General features: G+C 44.8%; 1 protein-coding gene across 2 annotated transcripts in view; it reads left to right on the top strand.

Moving 5' to 3' along the window:
• The window catches only part of Prkcq (protein kinase C, theta), a 78,985-nt gene extending 55,935 nt beyond the window's left edge, over positions 1–23,050 (top strand). For both annotated transcript variants that reach the window (XM_005383869.2, XM_013513782.1), the window contains 4 exons: positions 2,548–2,686; positions 8,734–8,922; positions 19,358–19,486; positions 21,666–23,050. In XM_005383869.2, the coding sequence (XP_005383926.1) occupies positions 2,548–2,686; positions 8,734–8,922; positions 19,358–19,486; positions 21,666–21,821 (613 nt within the window). In that variant the 3' untranslated portion in view covers positions 21,822–23,050. The remainder of the gene's footprint in view (positions 1–2,547; positions 2,687–8,733; positions 8,923–19,357; positions 19,487–21,665) is intronic.
• Positions 23,051–23,550: the final 500 nt, after the last annotated feature.

Below are 23,550 nucleotides of genomic sequence, written 5' to 3'. Positions count from 1 at the left end.
ATTTATGCAAAAATTTCATATAAAAAAGAAAATGTTATCAATATAGCTGAGTATATTATCAGATAATGAACCTGAGGTTTGAGCATGGAAGTTAAATCTAACCTAGACTACGGGCTTACTGGAATATAATGTATAAGTCACAAGTGAAATGTGAAATTGCATGCGATACTGTTATCGGAGCCATCACATTATAACAAAGAACAAGCAACATGTATGTCCATCCTCGTGAAGTTTCCAGTTTAACAAAGGAAAAAGACAAATAGAAGTAGGAACTTTAGAAGGACATGAATATTCATGACCGGTAGCATAAACCTGCACAAACAGAAGTTAGGTCTCATTAAGAAACTGGAAGCAAGAAGGTAGACCATTCAGAAGCTAGGGTAGCATCTCACTTGTCATCTCCATTTCTCTTAGGACTTGTGTGACCTCTGTCTCTGCTCTTGGCCTGCCCACTTCATTGTTTCTTCTCTTACAAACTAGTCTTCTCTTTCTCCAAGGGCAGGCTGGAATCTATGGCCATACCAACCTGAATGTGCCCAATTCCATCCGAGGGCCTGCTAGAGCAAGTGACGTAGCAACTCTAGCACCTAACCAAGACACATAAGGGTGCCATATCACAACTCAAGCACCCAAAAACAAGGAAATTAAATGACCCAGTCAAATCAACCCACTAAATATTGCTTACTTGACCCTTTGAGAGGAGAACCTTCAAGCAAAGAGCCTGAGAAAGTCGTCATCTAAGAAGTGCGGCAAGGGATAAGAACAACGGCTACTGTTTGGGAAATATTCCACCCAAGTCATCTTAGCTAACTAGGAAGGGCAGTGGTCTCCATTATAGCCACATATCCTAGACTTAAAGAAAGAAAGCTCAGACATCCAAAGAAAGCTGGATATGGTATGACAATCTAGAATTTGTGAAATTCCATTGACTAAAATCAACAAGATAAAGTTTTTTTTTAATTAATGGCAAGTGAAACACTTGAATTATCTTTTAAAAGTCTATTTTGCAGATGCAGCATAAGAAACTGGGATAGTATGCATTTGTGTAGAAAAATACTTGAAGGCTTTGGGTTACAGTAAACCCACTACTGGGGCTGGGGATTTAGCTCAGTGGCACAGCCCCTGCCTGGCAAGCACAAGGTCATGAGTTCAATTCCTGGTACCAGAGAAAAACCAAAAATAATAATAATAATAATAATAATAATAATAATAATAATAACAGTAAACCCACTACTAACCACTGTTATGCTGAAGTTCCTGAAACAAGGATGCAGTATCTTAGGCCCTACAGCAAAAGGCAGAGGAGCCTCAGAGGAGGTGGTAGTGTCACCGAGTCTGCACCAGTCAGACCATCCAGCTGGAGAACATTGGTTCAGTTCTGAACAACCCCTCTCAGCAGGGAAACTGAAAAAGCCTAGATATTTGGAGTGTCCGAAAATCACATTATATGAGTAACAAAGTCCTTGAGCTTAGCGAAGCAAAGATGAGAGAAAACTTGCTGTCAGTTTCAAATATTTAGGGTATCTTGTGTCATAATAATACTATAAAGAAAGTCAGTAAAATCACAGGAAGGCATAACATGGCTGGTTTATTTTTAAAAAGTTATCAGTTCCACTTCCCTGAAAATAAAATGGGGTATTTTAAGAGGATTCTGGTTCTCTAAGGAGAGAAGAATGTATTGACATGACATCCTGTTATTGGGACATTCTGTTACTGGGAGCTGCTGGGTCTAGAGTGGCTCTTCTTCGGTGAGGAACGGCTCTTTCCAACTAGACTTGGAGTTAGGTGCAGTCTAACTTATTCACAAAGAAAGAAACAAAACATGATAGAAAATGGCATACTGTAAGTATATTTTTAGGCCATTCCCACTTCATCTTTACCTCCAGAAAAGGTTCTGGGTTCAGTGCTGGTGCTCTGCCTCCCTTATGTAAAATTGTAATCCTTGATAAATCCAAAAAAAAAAAATCAGCAGCAGCATCAGCCAGCACCTTCAGCAGTGGGCTGTGTCTGTGGCCACTTTGTAGCAATGGACCCATGTACATGTTGAACAGCATGAGACATTTCCCTGCACCAAATGTCATCAGCCCAAGAGGCAGTGCACTGCGAGCCCTCTCTTCACATCCAGACATTGTTTTTGAAAGCACCCTCTTAAAACCAAAGGATGCTGCCCGGAGGAGATGACCCCAGGCATGTATGCACTCTCTCACCTGCCAAGTCATGCATACAGGAAGTATGGATTATGCTCCAGAGAACCTACCAGTTGCTGAGTGGGGCATGCAAGGCAGAAGACTGTCAGGCCTAAGGCAGCTGCAGAGAAACCTGAGCATGAGCTGTGGGTCCAGGAACAAGCACCAAAGAGCAGCAAGGAGAGGGTGTGCTGAGCAGGGCTGTGGTCTGAGGGTCAGGTGGGGAGGAGGAGGAAGGGCCATCAAATCCCCCCCTGTGCATCCTATCCGGCCGTGATGAGACTAACTACCTCGTTTCCATGACAACATTCTTCTAATTGCATTTACTGAAGTGGGACTTAGCTTTGCTTTTGTTTTTCAGGGACCTGAAGCTAGATAATATCCTGCTAGACAAAGATGGACACATCAAAATAGCAGACTTTGGGATGTGCAAGGAGAACATGCTAGGAGATGCGAGGACCAACACTTTCTGCGGGACTCCAGACTACATCGCCCCGGAGGTAGGGATGCGCTGCCCGGGTGGTCCTGCGCCTGCCTTTCCCAGCGCAGCGCACCTGTACCAAGCTCTTTTTTCTCCCTGTCACATCAGGTGTTTTTCAGGATTTGGGTTCAAATTTTGCAAGACTTTTTTCAAATATTTCCTAAATGCAGCTGCAAATACGAGTTATTGCTTCATTTTACTACTCTAAGTAATGACAACACCTGCCAAGGGCCTGAAGAGTCCAGTACTCCCTTCCAGCTGTGGCTCTAACTCATCTCAGGCTGACAACATGCTCACACTGCTCAGACCAACCAGAAGCAGCAACTGGTGAAGAGCGAAGCGGAAACAGGTGTCCCACGGAGTGACGGGGTTTCCTCGCAGAGCGGAAGACCAGCTTGGCGATTTCCGTGCCTCTCCTTAGCAAGCGCTGAGTGCTTGCCAAAGACTCTCTGACCTCATTTCCCCTTTTATGCCACAGCTGTAACTGCAAACATTAAACAAGAGAGCTTCTGAAAGTTAAACCTCACAACCCCGAAGATTATAATAATAGTAAACAATAATGACCACTGCCATCCCAGCACCTTGAGGAACGGCGCTCGCTCAGAAGGCCTCCGGCCGTCCACCTAAACCCTCCTTTTACAGAAACTCCCGCAGCCTCCCAGCCCAGACTGGATTGGATTAGGTGACCGCCTCACCCTGCGGTGCTCCCCCTAACAGAGTTGCTCGTCCTGCCTGACTTTTCATCTTCAATTCTCCCTACACCGCTAAACGTTCACTCCAACGTCTGGTACTGCTTCTTACTCAGTTTTTTAAACTTTTTATTTTTAAATGATCATAGATGCACAGGACATTACAAAAGTAGCACGGAAACAGCTTCCATATGTCCCTTCACCCAGGTTCCCCAGGGCTCCATCCCACCTTGCTGTGGTGCAATATCAAAACCAGGATTCTGACACTGGTACAAAACAGATGTGGTGTTCTCATTTTTCTCACATGGGTGGGTTCAGGTGATCTTCCCTTTATATGCAAAGAACTGGTGCAGGGATTGGTTCTAAATAGCTTGAAAAAGAATGGATGGATGGCTGAATTAATGAGCATGTAAGTGAGTGACAGTTGTCTGAGGAAGGCAGTGACAGACCTCTGATTCCCAGGTAAAAAGTCTTCAAACAGCAAAGACTGTCACTGCACAAGTAACCCTGGCATCTGGAGTCTAAGAACTGTGTGGCTTTGCCTGTGATTGTGAGGTATTTAATTTTAATTTAACCTTGTTTAAAGGCAAGGTTGGGCTCTGTCCCAGAAGAAATTATGGCTTTTAATGTCAAGGACTTGTTGAGCTCACAGAGCTTCCTTCATTGATTTAATAACTTTCTGATATTAGAAATCTGTGCTTCCTTTGGGTCAGCACAGGTGCAGATAGCAGTGCTGGAAGCCATTCCCAGTTGGAAGCGAAGCCAAAGCTAATTAAGGGTGAAGTGGAGGAGACCTCAGAGCAAGACTCAGTTCAACAGTGGATTTCCTCGGGGGTGATTCTAAGTGTATCCATTCACTCAACACCGACCGCATCACTGTTGTTCCCAGCGGAGGTCTCCGCTGTCATCCTCTCAAGCTCCCAGAAGCTGCCTCAGTTTCTTTCCCTCCACTTTAAGGATCTTAACCTACCCGCCTTGCTCTTACTCATCCTATCAACAAACATCCTGGGCCATGTCCTTTCCTCGGCAAGCCTTCCCGGTTCTGTTTCCTTCTGAGTCTTCCAGAATTTATGTTCCGAGAGCCCGTTCCTCTTGCAGTTCCTCTCTTTCTCTCATTTTCAAGCATGCTTGTCTCCGTGCGATTTCATGCTTGGCCCTCTTCTCTTCTTACTGTATGTTCTCCAGGAGATTTATTTATGACAGTGGTTTTGGTTCCAGAACCAAAATGGCGAGCCCAGACAGCTTGGCTCAGACCCGGAAGTCTGTGTTTCTGCTTGCTATCTCCCGGTAAATGTCAGGAGCCTTCCAGGTTAACAGGTCCCAAACCCACTGTCTCTGCTGAACTCATCTACACACCTTCTTTTTTTAACCTATCTTGATTAATCACATGTCATATGTCCAGTTGCTCACATAGAAAATTATGAATTTTTTTCACTCCTCCAATCTTGTGACCAACTTAAGATTCTCCCTTTATTCATTTTATCAAAAAGAACCCCTTTGGTTTACTACTGAAAGACTGTCCAGTTCCTTCCCAGGCTTACTGTGGCTGGCCTGGCCTGAGACATTTCACATGACTTCCCCCCATCCCAATTCATCACTACACAACTATTCACATTTTTAAACTTTTTTTTTTTTTTTTGGTTTTTCTCCGGTACTGGGAACCGAACCCATGACCTTGCGCTTGCCAGGCAGGCGCTTTTGCCGCTGAGCTAAATCCCCAGCCCCACATTTTTAAACTTTTGATCACGCTCCTGCATTAAAGAAGCATCCCCAATATGAATAGTACAGAAATATCTGTGCTTGATTAGAGTGATGAGATTCAATCACTTTTTTTGTAAATCTTACAAACCTGATTTATTTACCCCAATTTTTGATTCTCATGGCTATCAGAGCTGGAAAAGATACTTCACAGAGGTGTAATATGAAAAAAACCCTGTAATATAAGGCAAGCTCATCACCAACAATTGTGAATTTAGTATCTAATTCAAAGCAATGTTTTTGACACACTCAGTTATTTTAAGTCAACCTCTTGTTGACTAAAACTTAGCTAATGAGATCTTCGCTGTGTTTAATTTCCTCACACACGACCGGCCAAGAGCTTATGCAAAGAGAGAGACATCAGTGATGCTATTTTCTCAGGCTCTGCTTATGTTTCCATTATTTGTGTCAGTCTTACCTTGAATCCAGATGTTCTGTTTGCATTATTGTTGCCACATTACCTTCAATCCAAGCCACACTGCAGAGAACTTTTTAATTACTTGCCATATGGTGCAAACTTTAGTGAACACACCATCCAGAACGGTAATGCACCTTAGGGTTCATGGAAAATAACTCACCACCAGGTGGCCACCAAGCTGCTTCTGAGGTGGGGCTTCCCATCCTCTCCTCGGGATACCTCATTTGCTACTCACATTTCTAAATGAGGCTGTTAGGGTCACTTGTACAGCACCTATTGGTGGAGACTCATTTTTTTTCATTTGAGATTTTTTAAATGAATATAAACCCAGTTCTCATTTTCTTCCCGTGTCTCGTGGAATAACCCGGTCACCCCCAGTTGCACCCACCTCTGTAAAGGCCGTTCACCTACCCCATTTTCAGGTTTGCTTGTGGAAAGTGCAGACCTGTCACTACAGTGCTCTGCATCTTCAGGAAGTCTTATTAACAACTGGGTGGAAGTCAAGATCCTGACCAGGGTTCCTGATGACAGGTGCAGTCTATCGAAGCGTGTACCTTACCCTCGTGAGCCATTCTGCGCCACCTCTGCCTCGACACATCCTGTCCCCTTGGCTGTGGTGCTCCCCGTGCCTCCCATCATCGTCTCCCTGAAGATCCCCCCGGCTTCTAGGAGAGGTCTGTTGTTCCCTCCTGGTGCTGCTGGAGCACATTGTCCCCAGTTGTCTGATGTGCTGGAGACCAAGGTGACCCGCTCGGTGCAGTCTCTTCCCAGGGGCTCAGAGCAGCCCTCCCTGCACTGTTCGCTGCGGGACGGCCAGGTGGGCGCGTTCCCCCGTCCACCTCAACCCCGCTCTGGTTCTTCACCTCTGAGGCTCTGTCATGGACTACCTTCTCCAGCCTCTTCTTCTCTTCCCACAGAGTCCTCCCATCCTCAGGTCCCCACCCCCGTGTTGTCTACCGTGGGACATTTTCCTTCGCCTCTCCTTCACCCACCGTCCTCCCCGCTCAAAAGCAAAGCACAGTCGGAGGAGAGTGGTTCCTCTCTGCAGCCTCGGCCGTGTCCCCCGTGCGAGGTCCTCAGCACCGCTGCTCTGGGCTGTCTTTCTGCCTCTGTTTTTCTTCTCCTCTATTATAGTATTCCGCTTCAGAGAAGAGACCCTCTGGGCAACCCACCTAAGGAAGGCACAGAGCTAAAGACACAGGAGCACAAACTAGCTGAGCCGAAGACCATGGAGCGCATCTGGCAGACACATCTCTGCTCTCAGGAGAACTCAGATCGCAGATATGAAAGCATTTCAGAGCGCCATCAGGAGCATCGCCTGAAAAACAGACTGTGCTTCCCACAGCCCGAGTCTCCTGAGACCCCGCGTTCCTCTCCACAGAGCCGCCGTTCTGCCGTGTTCCACTCGGGAGTGAGGAGGGTCTACCGGGTACGGCTTGAGGCTCAGCTTATTCTGACAAACAGTAAGGACCCAGATACACGGGAAAACGTACAACTTTCTACTGCAGACCGTCAGCACAGTTAATCCCCACTGGATTTCGGTACCTAAATACAGTTCTTGGAAAAGGTCAGGGTCACACGGAAGCCAAATCAGTACAGGTCCTGATTTGGACCTGGTCCTGACTGGTCCCTTAGCGTCAGAGCAGCGCTCGCCCCAGCGTGTGCGGATGCGGACCGGTGCAAGACTGCAGCCCTTAACGCACCCGTTCGCGGACCGCGGGAGCTGCAGGTCTAGACCGCGGAAGGAAAGAGAAGGACCTGTGCCCACCGTCAGCACTTTCCTGGTGTCTCCAGCTTAGAGTGCTGCTTTGGAGGCTGCGCTTTGGAATTCTTAGGGTAAAGATGGACGAGGAAAAGAAGGAGACAAAAGAAGAGATCGCGGGAAGCTGGAGCTGGCTGCTCTCTGAGTCTACCCCGGGCCGCCCAGCACTCTGCTCCAGCACCGGGCGGTGTGCGCGCCGGAGCGCGGCAGAGGCGGAGCCGGAGACAGCGTTCTAAGACGACAGGAGTGGTGACCTCTCCCGAGGCCGGAGTTGAGAGCACAGCCTTCATGGCACTCACCGCACACCTGCAGTGGGACGCTATGCCCCGAGCCAGTCTCCCGCAGGGAATTTTTCTAAGCAAAGGCACAGTATCTGCAAACGCCTCTCACACATTCGCGCTCCGTGGGCTGCCATTCTGTTCTGTGTATGAATCTGCACTTTGATTTTTCCTCCTAGTGCAAGAATGAGATTTTTATGAGCATCCCCTAGCCTCGAAGGCTTAATTTCCACCACAGCTGTCTCCTGTCCTCCAAATTTCATTTGTTCTGCCAAAACTAAGCGATTTACAAAGACGTGTTGCTCCGAGGGGGTTTCTTTGGTTCCCCCTTGTGGCAAATCCTGGGAAGTGCGTGTGAATGTGGCCGGTCACTAGGCATATCTGGACTAAGATTATTTGTGTTGTGTGGTGTGTGTGCTCTGCCTCCCAACAGCAAACAAAGGAGTTGCTGAAAGTCGGTACACCAAACCTCTTTTTTTCCAGCTAGGTGAATTGGTAAAAGGATCGAAATTTGTAGAAAGTCAGGTAGCATTTCAGACTTCAAATGTTCCCTGGCAGAGAAGGCAAATCAGTTCTTCCTAGAACCTGCTTGATAACTACATGTAGCTTAAATAAATCTGTGATTTCTGGGCTTGAGCAATCGTGATTAGAAATTTGACTCCTGAACTGAACAGCTGCGATGAGCTCAGCTCTGAGGGTAGGACTTGGGCAGGCAGTGTCTTCCGAGGCTGACTTCCTACAGAGGTTTTCTGCAAAGATTCAAGACAGCAGAAGTCCGGCTTCGTTTAGATGTTTGTGCCAGGGGTACTGGGAAACTTAAATCACATATCAGCTTCCTTAGGCCCGATATTTGCCACCCAAGTCCTCCCATTAGAGACGAAAAGATGAAAGTTAAGGGCGTGGTTTAACTGTTTCTCTTCAAACCAGAAGCAAAGTGGAAATTGAAACTCTAACATGTTTACTCAAACTCACAAATTTTGGCATTGTGAAGGCATTTCTACCCTGTCATGGGTTTGTCACAAGGCAGTTTGCAGTGCGATCTTTGCTGACACCATTTGTTACCGTCAGCACCCACGATGGACTGACTGCCCTGGAGGCGGCAGAGCCTCATCTGTCGTCATCGTCATCTGTTAATTGCGTCTTTGCCTTTCGGTCGCACAGATCTTGCTGGGTCAGAAGTACAACCATTCCGTTGACTGGTGGTCCTTCGGCGTTCTTCTCTATGAAATGCTGATCGGCCAGTCACCTTTCCACGGGCAAGACGAAGAAGAGCTTTTCCACTCCATCCGCATGGACAATCCCTTTTACCCACGATGGCTGGAGAGGGAAGCCAAGGACCTGCTAGTGAAGGTAAGAAGTGAAGTCAAGAGCATTTTCTGTGATTAGCGCTGGGTTTTTCTGTTTCATATTTCCATGAGTTTCCAGATTCTAACCTGTATGTGATAGGACACACACTCCTTGCCCCGAACTGGATTTAAATGGGATACACACTAGGTGCTGTACCTGAGGCACAGAAGTGAGTTTAAGATACACCCCTCTTGTGCTCCATCTATAAAAGAAATGCCCAGGAACTAGTTCTGTGACTCTTGACTGTCCTTATACATGGAGATGCAGGTGGCCCATTGGGCAGTAACAGTTTGGGACTTAAAGCTTTTGTTTCTTATATAAAGAATATTCACTGCAGTTCATCGCTTTCCTGACCTGCTTGAAACATTAGACAAGATGCATGACTTTTCAGCTCACTGTCGGGTACAAAACAAATCTATCACCCCTCTTACATTATAAAACACTGTCTCAGTTAAGAAATTAAAACTGTCCAGTCCAAGATATTAGTTGTCATATCGACCTTGATATACAGCCGTGAGTCCTGCTGCCTTTCTTTTTGTCTGAGCAGCTGCTCACCTTTGGAGAAGCAACTGTAGTTCGGTGGAATGTGTCCTTGTCTCCGTCCTTTCCAACTCTCGAATTTGCTTCCACCAGGTTGAAGCCAAGAGATGCTGAAAAGATAAGGAAAAGAAGGGTTCTTATAGGACTGGCAGGCTTCACGCTCTGAACCTGGCAGGTGTTAAAGCTAAGACTTTTGTGGGGTACTGTGTAGGTTCTTTGGAAATACTTATGCTTGAGGACATTTTTTGCTGAATCCTTTGACATATAAGCTGGTCGCCCCATTCCTAGCATAGGTACTATACCAAAACCAGCTAGGCGGCACTTTCTTCCCAGTTTGCTGCCTGCCCAGCATATTGTCTTATATACTACTTAAAATGTAGACCATCTCTGCTCTACATGCCAGCCTGTTGTGCCCTAGAAATACTGATGCATCCTTCACCAACAAACTCTGAGTGGGGCGATTGTTACATAGTAGCGATGCCCAGAATTTCCCCCTAGAACAGAAGTGAGACCTCCATCCATGGCAGTCCAGGCGAGGTAGACAAAGCTCTGGGAGTCACGTGCTATGAGCTAAGCACTCCCAAGGCAAACAGATGTAGACTAGGAACACCTGCGAGCCATCATTAAGAATTTGCATTTTCAGTCGATCTCCTCTTCTAAGGATACAGAACACTGTCTCCATGGTAAGAGTGTAAGAAGTTGTAAGATGGATATAAATTAGGCCAACACAGCATGCCAAATCGATATAAGAATAGTAAGTCCCCGACTTATGTACTGTGCTGAATCAGAAAACATTTGGATCAGAGAAACCCACCAGTGGGACCAAGAGCCCAGCAAGCCTGACTATGGACCAAGAAGTAGACCAAGAATGTCAGTGCTTTGGGAAAGACATTGCTTTCAATTGCAGAATCTCATCTGGAAGCTGAATCAAAATTAGCACTTAGGGAGATCATTTTTAGCCTGTTCTCACTATATTAAATATGGGAATAAGATTCTTCAACATCATATATCAGTGGGTTTTAAGTCAAAACTTTGGAAAATATTTCCAGGCCTGTCTTTTTTTTCTCTTGAAAAACTGCTTGGAATTAAATGTAAAGGGTATGACACATCCATGTCTCCAGTGCAAGTGAGAACTTGTCTGCAGTACTCGAAATGCTGAGGTAACTCCAGGGCTGTTCCTGGGAACCAAAGCCTTGAATCCGAGAGGTGCTGAAAAATCCCCCTCAGTATGCCCAGCCCAAGGGCAATGAAAGTGGGTATTTAAAAACCTGAGCCTGTTCCCTTTGCGTTTCACTTCCTATGAGCCAGAGAAGCAATAAACTAGCAAACTCCCTGAATGACCAGTTAAATTCACTTTTAATGACTGAACAAAATCCATGTAAAATGAAAGCTAATTTCAAAAGTAACCAATAAAAGCAATGACAGCAATACAAGTAAGCTAGTGAGACTTGATTGTAAGGTTTTATTTTATATAAAGGCAAGTGCAATCATTATTTCCATTGGTACATTCACCTTACCCTTGGCTCTGTGAAGGACTCTGTGAAGCGTGCATGTCATCCCCGGCTGCTCTAACAGGGCACCACAGGCTGAGCAAGTGGAATAACTGACATTTATCTCTAACAGTTCAGGAGGTCACAGTTCGCTGTCCAAGACCAAATTCAAACAGGATCCCTTTCTGCTGAGGGCTGTTTTAGTGGCTTAGAGATGTTCAGACCTTTGTGTGTGTGTCTCATATTACCATGTAAGCTTATGGTCAGGCAGACAGACAGACAGGGCAGAAGTGTTTGTACCTTTCCATACATGTGACAAAATGCCCTAGACACACACATCATGCCAGACAGACAGACAGACAGAGAAAACACTCTGATCTCTCCTCTTTACAGAGAAACTAACCCTGTTGGACTGGGGCTCCTGCCATATGACCTCATTTAACCTTAACAACTTTTCTGTAGTCTCTATCTGTAGTCACAGTGGAGGTTAAGGCTTCAGTGTGTGAGTTCTGAGAGGCTGTAACTCTGTCTATAGCATGAGAACCTGGGGCCAAAAAAATAAAACCCACTGGAAAAGAACAACGAAAGAGGTTAGGGTGGCGGCTCTTTCAGGGGGCAGAGGGCACTTTCACACTCAAAGGCTGTCTTCACATGAGTCCCAGAACAGGAGCCGGGGTCTAGGCGCAGACCCCAACTCCTGCCAGCACCCTGGAAAGACCAGCCGTCCTACTGCACCCCTCAGTCCATCTCAAGCACAGCATCCGGGAAGGCTTCAGGAAAGCGCAGGGGATGGAGCGGGCTCAGAGGCTGGGTAGAGCTCACCAGAGGTCACTGTGGAAGGAAGTTGCAAGGTGATGATTTCCAAGAAGAGAACGACTGGGTAGAAGGAAAGAATTACTTCCAGTTGGGGGTGAAAAGATGAATATTTATGTGTACAGAAACACAATCAGCAATTACTAGGGACAAAATATTGATACTCCAAACTACTTGGATGGATCTCAAGAGCAAAGAACCAACTTCTAAAGCTCATGTACTGAGTCCATGGGTGTGACCTGATGAAATGACAGCACTGCAGAGATGGAAGTCAGGCTAATGGTTGCCAGGGATTAGGAGAGCTGGGCAGAGGAAGGGTAGGACCACAAAGGGGAGGCAAAGGGGAGAGCTGCATGGTGGTGGAAGTGTTTGTACCTTTCCATGCATGTGACAAAATGCCCTAGACACACACATCGTGCCAGTCCCAGCTCCTAGTTCTGATACTGTGCTGAGATGTATCCACTGGGAGGGACTGGGTGAAGGACACACAAGGCATCTCTGTGCTGGCTTCTCAGTGTCCTATAGATCTGTTATTTCAGGATGAAAAGCTTAAGAACAACGCTAAATGTAAGGTTAACTGCCATGCAAATGCAAGAAGAAGATATGCGAGAATATCAGTGACAGAGGATAGACTTGCAGCAAGAGTAAGAAATGAATTTGGTTGGGAAGAGCAGAAACCAAGATAACCAAGGACAAAGAACAAAGAAGCATTAGGAGGGAAGAGGGTTTCAAAGCCACCTGGAAGAGCTGAGCATAGTATTTCTCTTGTCTTGAGCATATTCCAGCAATGAAGCTGATAAAAGTTAGTTTCCACCATGCAGTTTGCTGTGGACAAGACTGGTTTCCATTTTTATTTCTACTCATCAGCTGTTCATCACTTTGACCCAACCCTGTATACATCCTTAGGCCCCCTCTCTGCAAAAAATCCAAGGTAATACCATTTATCCAGAATTTCCTCTGAGACTTCCCAGGATGTAGTGAAACCCAGAAGTCATGGGTCCTCTGGAAAAGCTAAACAAGGCACCATTTCGTGACATCTGCTCCAGCATCAGTACCAGACCGGGTCCCCTTAGCCCTCATAAGACACGATGTATGCAGCAGTCAGGAGCGGCTGCATTCTGCTGCGAATGACAGCTGGGACGCTGCTGTCCAGCTGATTGATGCCCAAGAAATACCCTCCCCACCCCACTTGTCCATCCATGAAGTCCTGTCCATTTGTTTGAAAATGATGGGAAACTAATGATCTTGAACAGTCATCTGTCTTCCTTCTGACAGAGAGATATATCTGAGAAGGAGCCAAGGAGGGAGAGTAAATTTCAGGGACGACCTGTCGCAGAAGCTGGTGGTCGTCCTCCGGAGCGAGGAGCTGCTCTCTGGCCCAAACTGTCGAGTAAATGAACTCCAGCTACATCCTGGCCATTTGCGCAAGTGCATTCTATTTCCTATAAATGTCAACCATCCTTCTGCCAGCTTTTATGGAGAAAAGCAAGTCTTTCTTTGCGAATTTGACCTCCTTGTGGTATCTTTCCAGCCGTGAAGCCATTGTGCCGGGCGTCTTCAGGACCTGCCACCCTTAGGAACATGGGCAGGTCTCTGCTTCAGGTAGAAAGGATAATGGTTCGCTGTTGTGTGTAAACTAGATAGAATATTGGACTTTAGGGCTAGACATATTATCTTCTCATTACTCGTTTCACTTTTTAAATTATTTTTTAAATCTCAGAGGTAAGTACATCAAGCTCCAGAGGCACTCTATTGTGATTTTCTTGATACAAATAGCACATTTCCTGAAAAAAGATCTAATGTAAAACCTAGCATGGTGAACACTTAGCAAGGGGAGTTACTTCTGACTTAACTCCTGAAACACTTCACTATAACATCAGCTAGTTTGGAGTCCATTCTTAAGGCACTGAAAGCTTTTTTGTTGTTTTTTTTTTTTTTATTGGTATATATTTGCCAGACATAATTATACCATGCATCATAGGGATACATAATACAACTTTTTGGGTTTTGTTTTTTTTTTTGGTCTTTTTGAGACAGGGTCTCCCTGTGCAGTTCAGGCTGGCCTTGAGCTCACTTTGTAGCCCAGGGTGGTCTCGAACTTGCATTGATCCTCCTGCCTCAGCCTCCCAAGTGCTGGGATTGCAGGCCTGCACCACCACGCCCGACGGGATACATAATATATCTTAATTCCTCCTTTTTCCTATTCTTCTCCCCCCCCTTCGATCCTCTTTGCCCTCTCCATTCACAAAAATTTCATTTCCACTTTTTCCCTTCCACTGTGTTTTTAATCCCTTTTCCCTTCCCTCTCCCTAATCCCTTTTTCTCCTTCCTCTTTGAACATTTGAACATTTTCTTCCTACTTCCCAGCACCTATCCTCCATCTACCTCTTTATCTACCCTTTGGGTTTCTCACACAACAGAAACAATGTGATACTTAAGCTTGTGCGTCTGATTTATTTCACTTAAAATTGTGGTCTCAAGGTGCATCCATTTACCTACAAAAAACTCAAGATTATCCTTCTTTATGGAACAGTAGTACTCCATTTTTTATAAATATCCCTTTTTCTTTATCCCTTCATCTGTTGATGGGCATGTGGGCTGTTTCCAAGGTGTAGTTGTTATAAATTGTGCTGCTATAAACATGGTATGTGTATACTATATCTCTGTGGCGTGATGCTTTTAACTCTTTCAGGAAGATACCTAGAAGGGCAACAGCTGAGTTTAAACATTCTATCTAATCTTATTGTCATGGTCTGTGTCTGGGTGTCCTCCAAAGCCTCGTGCAGTCATGGGGCGGCTTCTAGAGTTTATGACTGATCCATGAGCCAGTGTTGGGATTTTGAGTGTGCGCGCAGCACGCACCCTGGGGCAGGTGGTTTGCATACAGTGTAAGGGAGGGAACGAGGCTGCTTGTTTGCTGCTCCACCCTTTGTGCTCTTTTCGGCCACTGCTGTTTTCGGCCACAACAATCGGTTGCTCTGTGCCATGTGCCCCTCTGCCTTGGATTCAGCCAAGTATGGACTGAAACTGCCACAGACTGGGAGCTAAATAAACCTTTCCTTCCTTAACTTTGGGCATCAGGTATTTTGCCTCAGCAACAAGAGAAAAGTAACCGAGACACTTGTTTCCTGGAAATGTCCTTTAGAGGTAGAGGTCAATCCTTTATTGTGATCATTTCTATGGAAGAGATACGGAGCAAGTCATTTATTCTCTGTGCTCTTTAATGATCAGTCTGCTTTTCTATCTAGAGATTCATTGGATTTTGTTTGTTTGTTTATTTATTTGTTTGTTTGTTTTGAGGCAGGGTCTACCATGTAGTTCAGGCTGATCTTGAGCTCACTATGCAGCCTAGGCTGGCCTTGAACTTATAGGGATCCTCCTCTCTCAGCCTCCCTGCTGGGAATATAGGTGTGGACCACCATGTGTGGCTTGGTTTTTGAACCTACAGAAAAAGACATATATTTTACTGTGAATTTGGTGCCTTTTCTGTATGCTGAAAACAAGAGGCTGACAGAAGATGGGACAAAAGATGCATGCCCTGCAGGTAAAGTAGAAAGGGCATATTCACTTATTCTTCCATGAACTGAGTATCTGCTTTGCACATGGCACTATGCTAGAATCTGTAAGAAACAGAAGTAGAAATGGTGCCTGCCCCCCAAAGCTTACCATCCAGTAAAACAGATTTGGAAAAGCAAATCCAAGGTACAGATTTCTGTAGTGGAAGATGTTCTATGGAGCACAGCAGAGAGACCCCCTCCCTCTCCCCCGCAGAGTGGGAAAGAGGCTGTGAACCACTGAGGCTCTGCTCCTGGTTGGGTTTACGATCTGAGTAACTCACAGCTACTCTGGGCTTCAGTTTCCTTAACTGTCCATCAAGATAACACAGTACCTGCTTTCTACAACCCAAGTGTATCAACTGGTGCATGGAAAAAGAAGGTGTAGGTTTTTTTTACACAATGGAGTACTACTCTGCTATAAAGAAGAATATGATCAAGACACTTCTAGGAAAATGGGTCCATACTCTTAAGTGAAATAAATGGGACACACATGTGTAAATACCACATTGTTTCTTTGGTGTGAGAAACTGAAAGTGTAAATAAGGACCAAAATGTATAATAGGTAGTGTGATATAGGGAGAAAATGTTCAAACGGGGAGGGGAACAGGGAAGAGGGGGAGGGAGAAAGGAAAGACAGGAAAAGGAAAATAAATGAGAAGAGAAGGAAAAATAAATTTTAAAACTTGTTTTTCAAATTAGGATAAGGGCACAAAGTTTTATTAAATAGGAAAGATAAGTTCTGAAGATGTTTTGTACACCATGGACTACAGTCAGTACTGTATACTTGAAATTTTCAAAGAGAGATTTTAAATGTTCTTATGACACAAAAAGATAGGTATGTGAAATGATGAATATGTTAATTAACTTGATGTAATCATTCCACAATGTGTAATAGATATATATAGAGATATAATACTTTCAAGATAAATAAATGAAATAAAATCAGAATGATCTCATTGAGGCATCTTGCACAATACCTGATTCTCAGAGAACGGTGGTTGGAATGAACAGTGTGTAACCAGTCACTCGGCCATGACTAACTTGAAGAGGAGAAAGCTGTCAGTGAAGGTGACCGAAGAAGGGACGATATAAGTAGAGCCCTGAGAGATGGGGCAGGATTTACAGATGGGAAGGACTTGCCAGTAAAATCTGAGGAGAGGTACCTCCCTGAAGATGGAAAGTCATGAAATTTCAAAAGGCAGGTGTTATACTCAGCGAGGGGAAATGTTCGGGCAGGAGAGCATATGTGTCTTAGTGTCACATCACAGAGATCCTTGTGTGCCAGCCTCAGGACTCGGGCACTCAGCTCTGGAGATCACTTTGACTGAGCTCTCACTGTTCAGATGAGGACCACTCTAGTCTGAATCAGAAATGTCCCCGAAAGGCTCATGCGGTAAAATTTCAGTCTCCACCTTGGCCTGTTGGGAGTGAGGGGACCTTTAACAGGTGGGGCCATGTGAGAGGTCTTAGCCATCGGTGGTGCTGCCTGGAAAGGGGCTGTGGGACCCTATCCGCTCCTCTTCATCCTCTTTTGCTTCCCAGCTGTGATGAGGTAAACAGCTTCACTCCACATGTGCTCCGCACAGGATGTCCTACCTCCCTACAGACCCAAAAGCAACGCAGCCAACCCACCATATATAAAAATAAACCTTCCCTTTCTATTAAGTTGATTATCCAAGGTATTTTGTTACAGTAATGGAAATCTGACTAAAACAAAAGGACGTTGAGACTCAGAAATTTACCCAAGGCCATGTGAATAGTAAAGCTCTTGGATGACAGTCTCCACCATACACAGATTTTATAACAAGCTGCTTCAGAAGCCTAGATTTGCACAGAGAGTCCTCAGTGGCTGCTGTACGGTAAGGGGAGGGAGGAAGTTAGGACAGTGCTGAGAATACCCCAGTCAGATATATGAGGGGGCTGCATGAGCACTGGATTTTAAAAAAGATTCTTCAAATTTAACCCAAAAGATTTTACCTTTCTACAGCATTTTGTTTGGTCTTTGTATTTTTGGTAGAGAAGAGCTCTAAAGGTTTTCAGTATTAGATAACATAAGTAAAACAGTGTTTAGAACTCATAAAGCAGTTGTCCTTGTAGCTGTAAAAGCAGGAGATGGTGGTCACATCCTTGACAGAACCTCCAGGAGAACCACTGCATTTCCCCACGATTTCAGATCCTTACCCTCCTAAAACCCCCGGTAACCAGTCACTACTTTATAAACAAACACCTAGCTGGTATAGGGATAAGGGATAACTGCTGCAGACACCCAGTGGACCTGTTACTTCTCTAGCTTAATGTTTAGACTCTCAAGTTTCTTAACGCACTTGACAGTTTTATTAAAATTTGAAAAGTTTCTGTGTTTCTTTCCTGCCTTTCTAATGTCCTACAAGGAAAATACCTATGTACCACTGTAAGAGATGAACTTTGAATCAAATATTACTCATCTAGCAGGGTGGCAGAAGTCAAGAGTGATGCTCAAAACTGGGTCAAGAGGATCACAAGTTCAAGCCCACCCTGGGCAATTGAGTGGCTTAGCAAAACTTTGCCTCAAAATTTTAAAAAGGGGCTAGACATATAACTCAGTGTGAAACCCATGGGTTCAATCCGCAGTACTACAAGGGGGAAAAAAAGGGTGATTTTCTGTACATGGATACCTTGCAGAGTCCCAAGCTAGTATCTGGGACTACTTCATATTATACCCAAGTCCCGTAGCACCAGTGTCCTAGGAAGGCAGCTTTGTAAGACAGCATACACGATTGATTGTCAATCAAATAACAAATAATTACTCTATGCTGTTGAATTTTACAGATCAGGAGTCATACTGCACAAATGCACGTGCAAGCATATGTGTGTCCATATACATTCATGCGTGTTTGCCTGTTTGTGTGTATATGTACATGTGTGTGCATGTATGTGCCTGTGTCCTTACACGTGCATTCTTATGCATGTGTGTCTGCCTTTCCTTGTGCTGTTGTGTGAGAGTGTCTGTCTTAGTCACTTTATCCTTGCTAGGACACAGCTTACTGAAACAGCTTACAGGAAGAAGGGTTTATCTTGCCCCGTGTTTTAGAAGTTGAGTCCATCTGTGGCAGGCCTGAACCCAGAAATAGCATGGGAGAAGGGCCTGGGCAGAGGAAGCAGCTCACAGCATGGGGCCCAGGCTGCAGAGAGAGAAGTGAAGAGGCAGGGAAGAGACACACCCCTCCATGGCCGCCTCCAGCCCCACGGCACTCCTGACAGCAAGTCGGCTGCAATGCCCTGCAGGCAACCACCTTCAGCAAGCCCTGCCTCTGAGCACAGGAGAGTTTGGCCGATCACTCTTGATCTGAACCCTGGTAGTATAATTCAAAAATACAGGGAATGTTCTGCCAGGTGCTATCCAAAGGAAAGTCAAAATGACCATGAAAGGTAAATATTTTGAATCAATTCCTGACATCAAGGCAGCTACAACAGCGCAACTAAAGATACCCGTGGAAGAGGACTCCAGAGCGCCTTCAGAAAGCAGCAAGAGCAATGGGACACATAGGTTCAAAGCAAGGGGGAGGATTGTGATGGCAGTTAAAGCCACTGGGTCTTTCACTGAAATAAATTTTTTAATTTTAGTATTCAGCATGTTTTTCAATCACACCTCATATGCCTCATGTGTCTATGTGTGTCTGTGTGCTGCTATTTTATTTAACCCTCAGAATAGCCCTATGAGGAGGGCACCAGGCTCAGCATACTGGTGACAAAACTGACTCACGGTTCTGGCAACCTTGCCAGAGATCCCACACATAGCACATAGTGAAGCTGATCTCATGCTGCATCTATTTAAATTAAAATAGAACATGTCTAGGGCAAAGAGCAAGGTAGTCAAAGCCTAGACTGTAGAATACTCAGAAAGCTCACTCATGGGAGTGCCGGGGCCAGTTTGATCTGTGTCCATCTTCAGAAAACCAAGTGGAAAAGGAAGTTCAGAGGAGCAAGGGTGGCTCCCCCACCCATGCGCACTGGCTCAGCACTGGAGAAGTAAGGCGCTCCCCCTCTGCTTCCTTTCAGCTCTTCGTGAGAGAACCTGAAAAGAGGCTGGGAGTGAGGGGAGATATCCGCCAACATCCTTTGTTTCGGGAACTCAACTGGGAAGAACTTGAGAGAAAGGAGATTGATCCACCTTTCAGGCCCAAAGTGGTAAGGCCCACCCGCCGGGCGGTTTGCTTTCAGCTCTTCTCCCCTTACTCATAGGCTGGGTCTCAGCCAGGTAGGGGCAACCCTTTCCCCTTAGCCCTTCCCCCAGCTCTGACCCCTCCCCCAGCTCCACCCTCAGGCAAGGTTGTGCTTCCTCAACACCAGCCTTTTGTTGGGTAGGGGTAAGAAAGGGCTCTTCTTGGTGCAAAATTTAACCTCTGTAGTCGAATGCCCCTGCATGAAGAATGGACAGCTGGGTATACTTAGGTTGGATACGTATTTGTGAGCAGTAGGTGGCTGTCAGGTGAAAAGGGATTTTGCATATGACACACACATATTGGGGTCTGGGTGACCCAAACTTGTCCATGAATTCTGTATGCTGTGTAAGGAATTTGGGACCATTTTTTCCATATGTATTCAGATTTACTTAACATTTGTGACAGGTGCACAAAACTACATTCTCTCATAGGGTTCCTCAGTTTCAGGATGATAAAAGCAGTGTTTAGAAAAAGATAGATCTGCAAATTCCCATAGGTACACATGCTAGCAGAAGCCCCCAACCCACGTCAGAAAGAGCAGAAAGGCCTAACTCACACAAGGGATGGGCCCCTGGAAAGTGAAGACAAAAACGTAGACAAATTAAGATGAAGAACATTCTGGAGATGGAGGGTAGCAATGGTTACACATGAACATACTTAATGCCACTGAACTGTGTACTTAAAAATAGTTAAATGGTAAATTTTATGTTACCTATAATACAAGCTAGAAAAGTAATCTTTTCAGCAAAGCAAAGTGGTAGATTTGCTGGCTTCAGTAGTTCCTGGTGGTTTCTTGAAATGTGATAATAACTACCTGGCTAGGAATGTCTCTACCATTACTTTGCTGGAAAGAGGATGGGGCTCATGGATATCACATAGAGGTTTCATCTACAAAACAGCCCCAGCTGTTGGCTGTGATTGTGAATGGCTGAAAAACGCAAATGTGCCTTGTTTCCAAGGTTAGAATAGTTGTTCTCAGCATCCGTCCCAAGCACTGGACATGTTCAATAGGTTGGCCTTTAGCACTCTGGTTAGTTGTGACAATATCATACTTAATACAAGGCTAATCATTTGTCATAGAACAAATTTTTGTCATGTTTTAGCTTGATTCATGCCTGTCGTTCCACTGCAAATTAAAATTCACTGGATATTTTACACATAAAAATCAGAACTTTGACCTAAGCTTATCCTAAGAGACAATTACCAGTTCTGCCAGGAGAAAGGCATTTCCCTGGCCTGTGGTCCGAGCAGCTATGTATACACAAGGGCCACTGACCACTAACCTCACCAGCCCTCCAGCCCTCCTTGTGCCTGGGTGACTTCCTTTTTATCATGGTTAGTCTTCTCTTCCAGAGCTTCAATATGGACATCATGTGAAACAGTATTTATGAATAGGTGTTTGTTTTTACTTTGCTTTTCTTTCTCTTCTATTCTCTCTTCTCTTTTCTCTTTTCTTCTTCTTCTCCTCCTTCTTCTTCTCCTTTTTCTTTTTTTCCCTCTTCCTCACTCTGTTTGTTTTTCTCTTTCCCTTTCCCTTTCTCTCTCCCTCTCCCTCTTTCTCTCTTCTCTCTCTCTCCCCTACTCTGCATTTTGATAATGAGAATCAATGGCCCAGTGCTCCGAAAGGAGTTTCTTCCATTCTATGTTTTCTAGGGAAAATGATATGGAAAATATTTTCTATGGAAAATAAAATTAACAAGGTAGAGGAACCAACAATACCAAGGATGCCAATCAATGATCATGAACACTTAACCTCCTATGCACCTTCTTTTTCTCTTCCCCTCTCCTCCCACCCCCACTTTTGTTCTGTGTAGAATAAAAGGAAAGAGAGCAAATTTGGGCCTCTACACTTTTTCTAAGTTGCCAATTCTTCATATAAATTCTTAACTGGGAACATTAGATCTTAATGAAAGTATGCAGTGGAGATGCTCTATATGATTTTAATCATACTAGTAAGAAACTGATGATAGGACCATAGAGCTGTTCAGTACAAGCCATACCTGATCATCCAAGTATCAGTTCAGTATATACTCTGCAAATTCCAGGTTGTCATGCACAGATCATAGAAGGAGTAACTAAGGTTAAAATAATGGATTTAGTGGCTGATTGTCTTCCCTTTTTCTTCCCCTTAAACTCTGACCAAGAAATCGCCATACGACTGTAGCAATTTTGACAAGGAATTCCTGAACGAGAAACCCCGACTGTCTTTTGCTGATGGAGCACTGATCAACAGCATGGACCAGAACATGTTTAGGAACTTTTCTTTTGTGAACCCAGGAATGGAGGGACTCATCTCCTGAAGCCCACCTCTCTAGAAACTTGAAGGAATTTGCATCCTCTCCAGGAACTGGTTCAAGCAACACTCCTTGGGTCCCTTTTCAAGTTGGGAAAGAAAAGAAACACTCAACAATAAAGGCTGAGACCTTTTAGCTCCTCACGTGACTTTTTATCTGTAGCAGAAACCAACTCTACTTCACTAAAGACAACGCCCTCTAGCTCATCTCCTGATCTTTCACAACCATCCTTGAAGTTAGGTCATTACTAACCCTAATTATTAACTTGAAAAGTGGCTCTCCACACTCTGAAGGATTTGAAACTTCATACTTCTCCAAATTATAGCTCTTCCCTTGGGCACCAACTGCTGATCGATGAAATACCTGATAGCCAAGGCACAAAGAGAACAAACTCCTCAAGTCTGAAACAGCCCATTGCCTGGATCCGACTCAGCCACAGACAAATTATCACTAATCCATTTCTTCCCGCACATATCTGTGGATGTGTAAGTGGACTAGGAGGAAGCCCTGAATAATTTTTTATGGTTTTCTTTACAATAAACCTAGCTTGTAACTTGAGATTTACAAATCAATTCATTCTGATTAGCCATGAAGTTTACAGGGAAAGAGGAAAATGGAAAGAGCTCATGTCACAGATAGGGAGGGTCAACTAGAATACTTTTGCTGGTCATCTTGTCAATGGAGAAATTAAGTTCAGAGTCCAGCAAAGATAGTATCATTTTGCTCCCGCTAATAAAACCTGTCTGCCCATCTATTCTCAGTTGATTTCGATAGCAGTGCAGTCATTCATTACTATCCTCACTAGAAAAGACGTTACTATCCTGACAAGAAAAGAAATGCAGTGCATAATTCCTCGAAGAGAAAAGAAAACCAATCCCTTATCATCCCTTACTGGTGATTTGATGGCTCGTCTCTCTTTAGGCATCATTCAAAATAAACGACCCCTGCATGCTATTTGCAGTAGCCAATCTTGGGTAATTAGAGTTCCAGCTATACATTTTAAAGTATTTGTGCTGTTTGTATATTTTGATAAATGTTGTGACAATGACAAAGAGATGAATGTGTCAAAATAGAATAAAAGAAGAAAGATGCCTCTTCATAGTTTAATTCCTTACATGCCTCCCCAAGAACTTGCTTTGTCATGCTGATCCCCAAAATGTAGCTAGCATTGCTGTTCTGCAACTTGGAAATAAAAATAAACCCCCAAGTGGGCAAGAAATTCAGATAACCCTTAATTACTGTTCTAGTCCTCTGTCTGCTCTCCATTTCTTAAGGGGGGGGATCTATCTGCCTTCTCCGCTGCCCTCCACCCCCAACCCCACCCCTCAAACCTCTGCTGGTCCCGCCTCTTCCAGGGCTCCCTTGTCCTCATTCCTCATCCCCCCCTCTGCAGCTCTGTGTACAGGAAGCATGCTGCCTTTGAACTCAGCCCCTGGGATCCCTAGACAGGGCATTTTCCTGTGTCGGCTCTTCCACCTCTCCTTGCTCCCCTGCTGGCTCCTTTCCTTCCTTCTGTCTCAAATCCCTGAGAGGACAACCTTTCTTTCCCTTTCCTTCTGCTTCGTGTTTTCCTTCCCCTCTGTCTTCAACAACCGCTCATACTCTGGTTTCTCTTCAGATCGCATAAATCTTTCGCGTTTTTCAAGGACCACTCCATGCTGATCACCCACATTCATGCTTCCAGCTCTAGCCTATCTACCAGACTGCAAGTAGACTGTGTTAACCCACTGTGCCC

This window comes from Chinchilla lanigera, unplaced genomic scaffold (genome assembly GCF_000276665.1).
Source record: "Chinchilla lanigera isolate Chin_1 unplaced genomic scaffold, ChiLan1.0 scaffold00020, whole genome shotgun sequence".
Lineage (NCBI taxonomy): Eukaryota > Metazoa > Chordata > Mammalia > Rodentia > Chinchillidae > Chinchilla > Chinchilla lanigera.
Note: the sequence above shows the minus strand (reverse complement) of the source record. Positions and strands in the feature narration are given on the sequence as shown.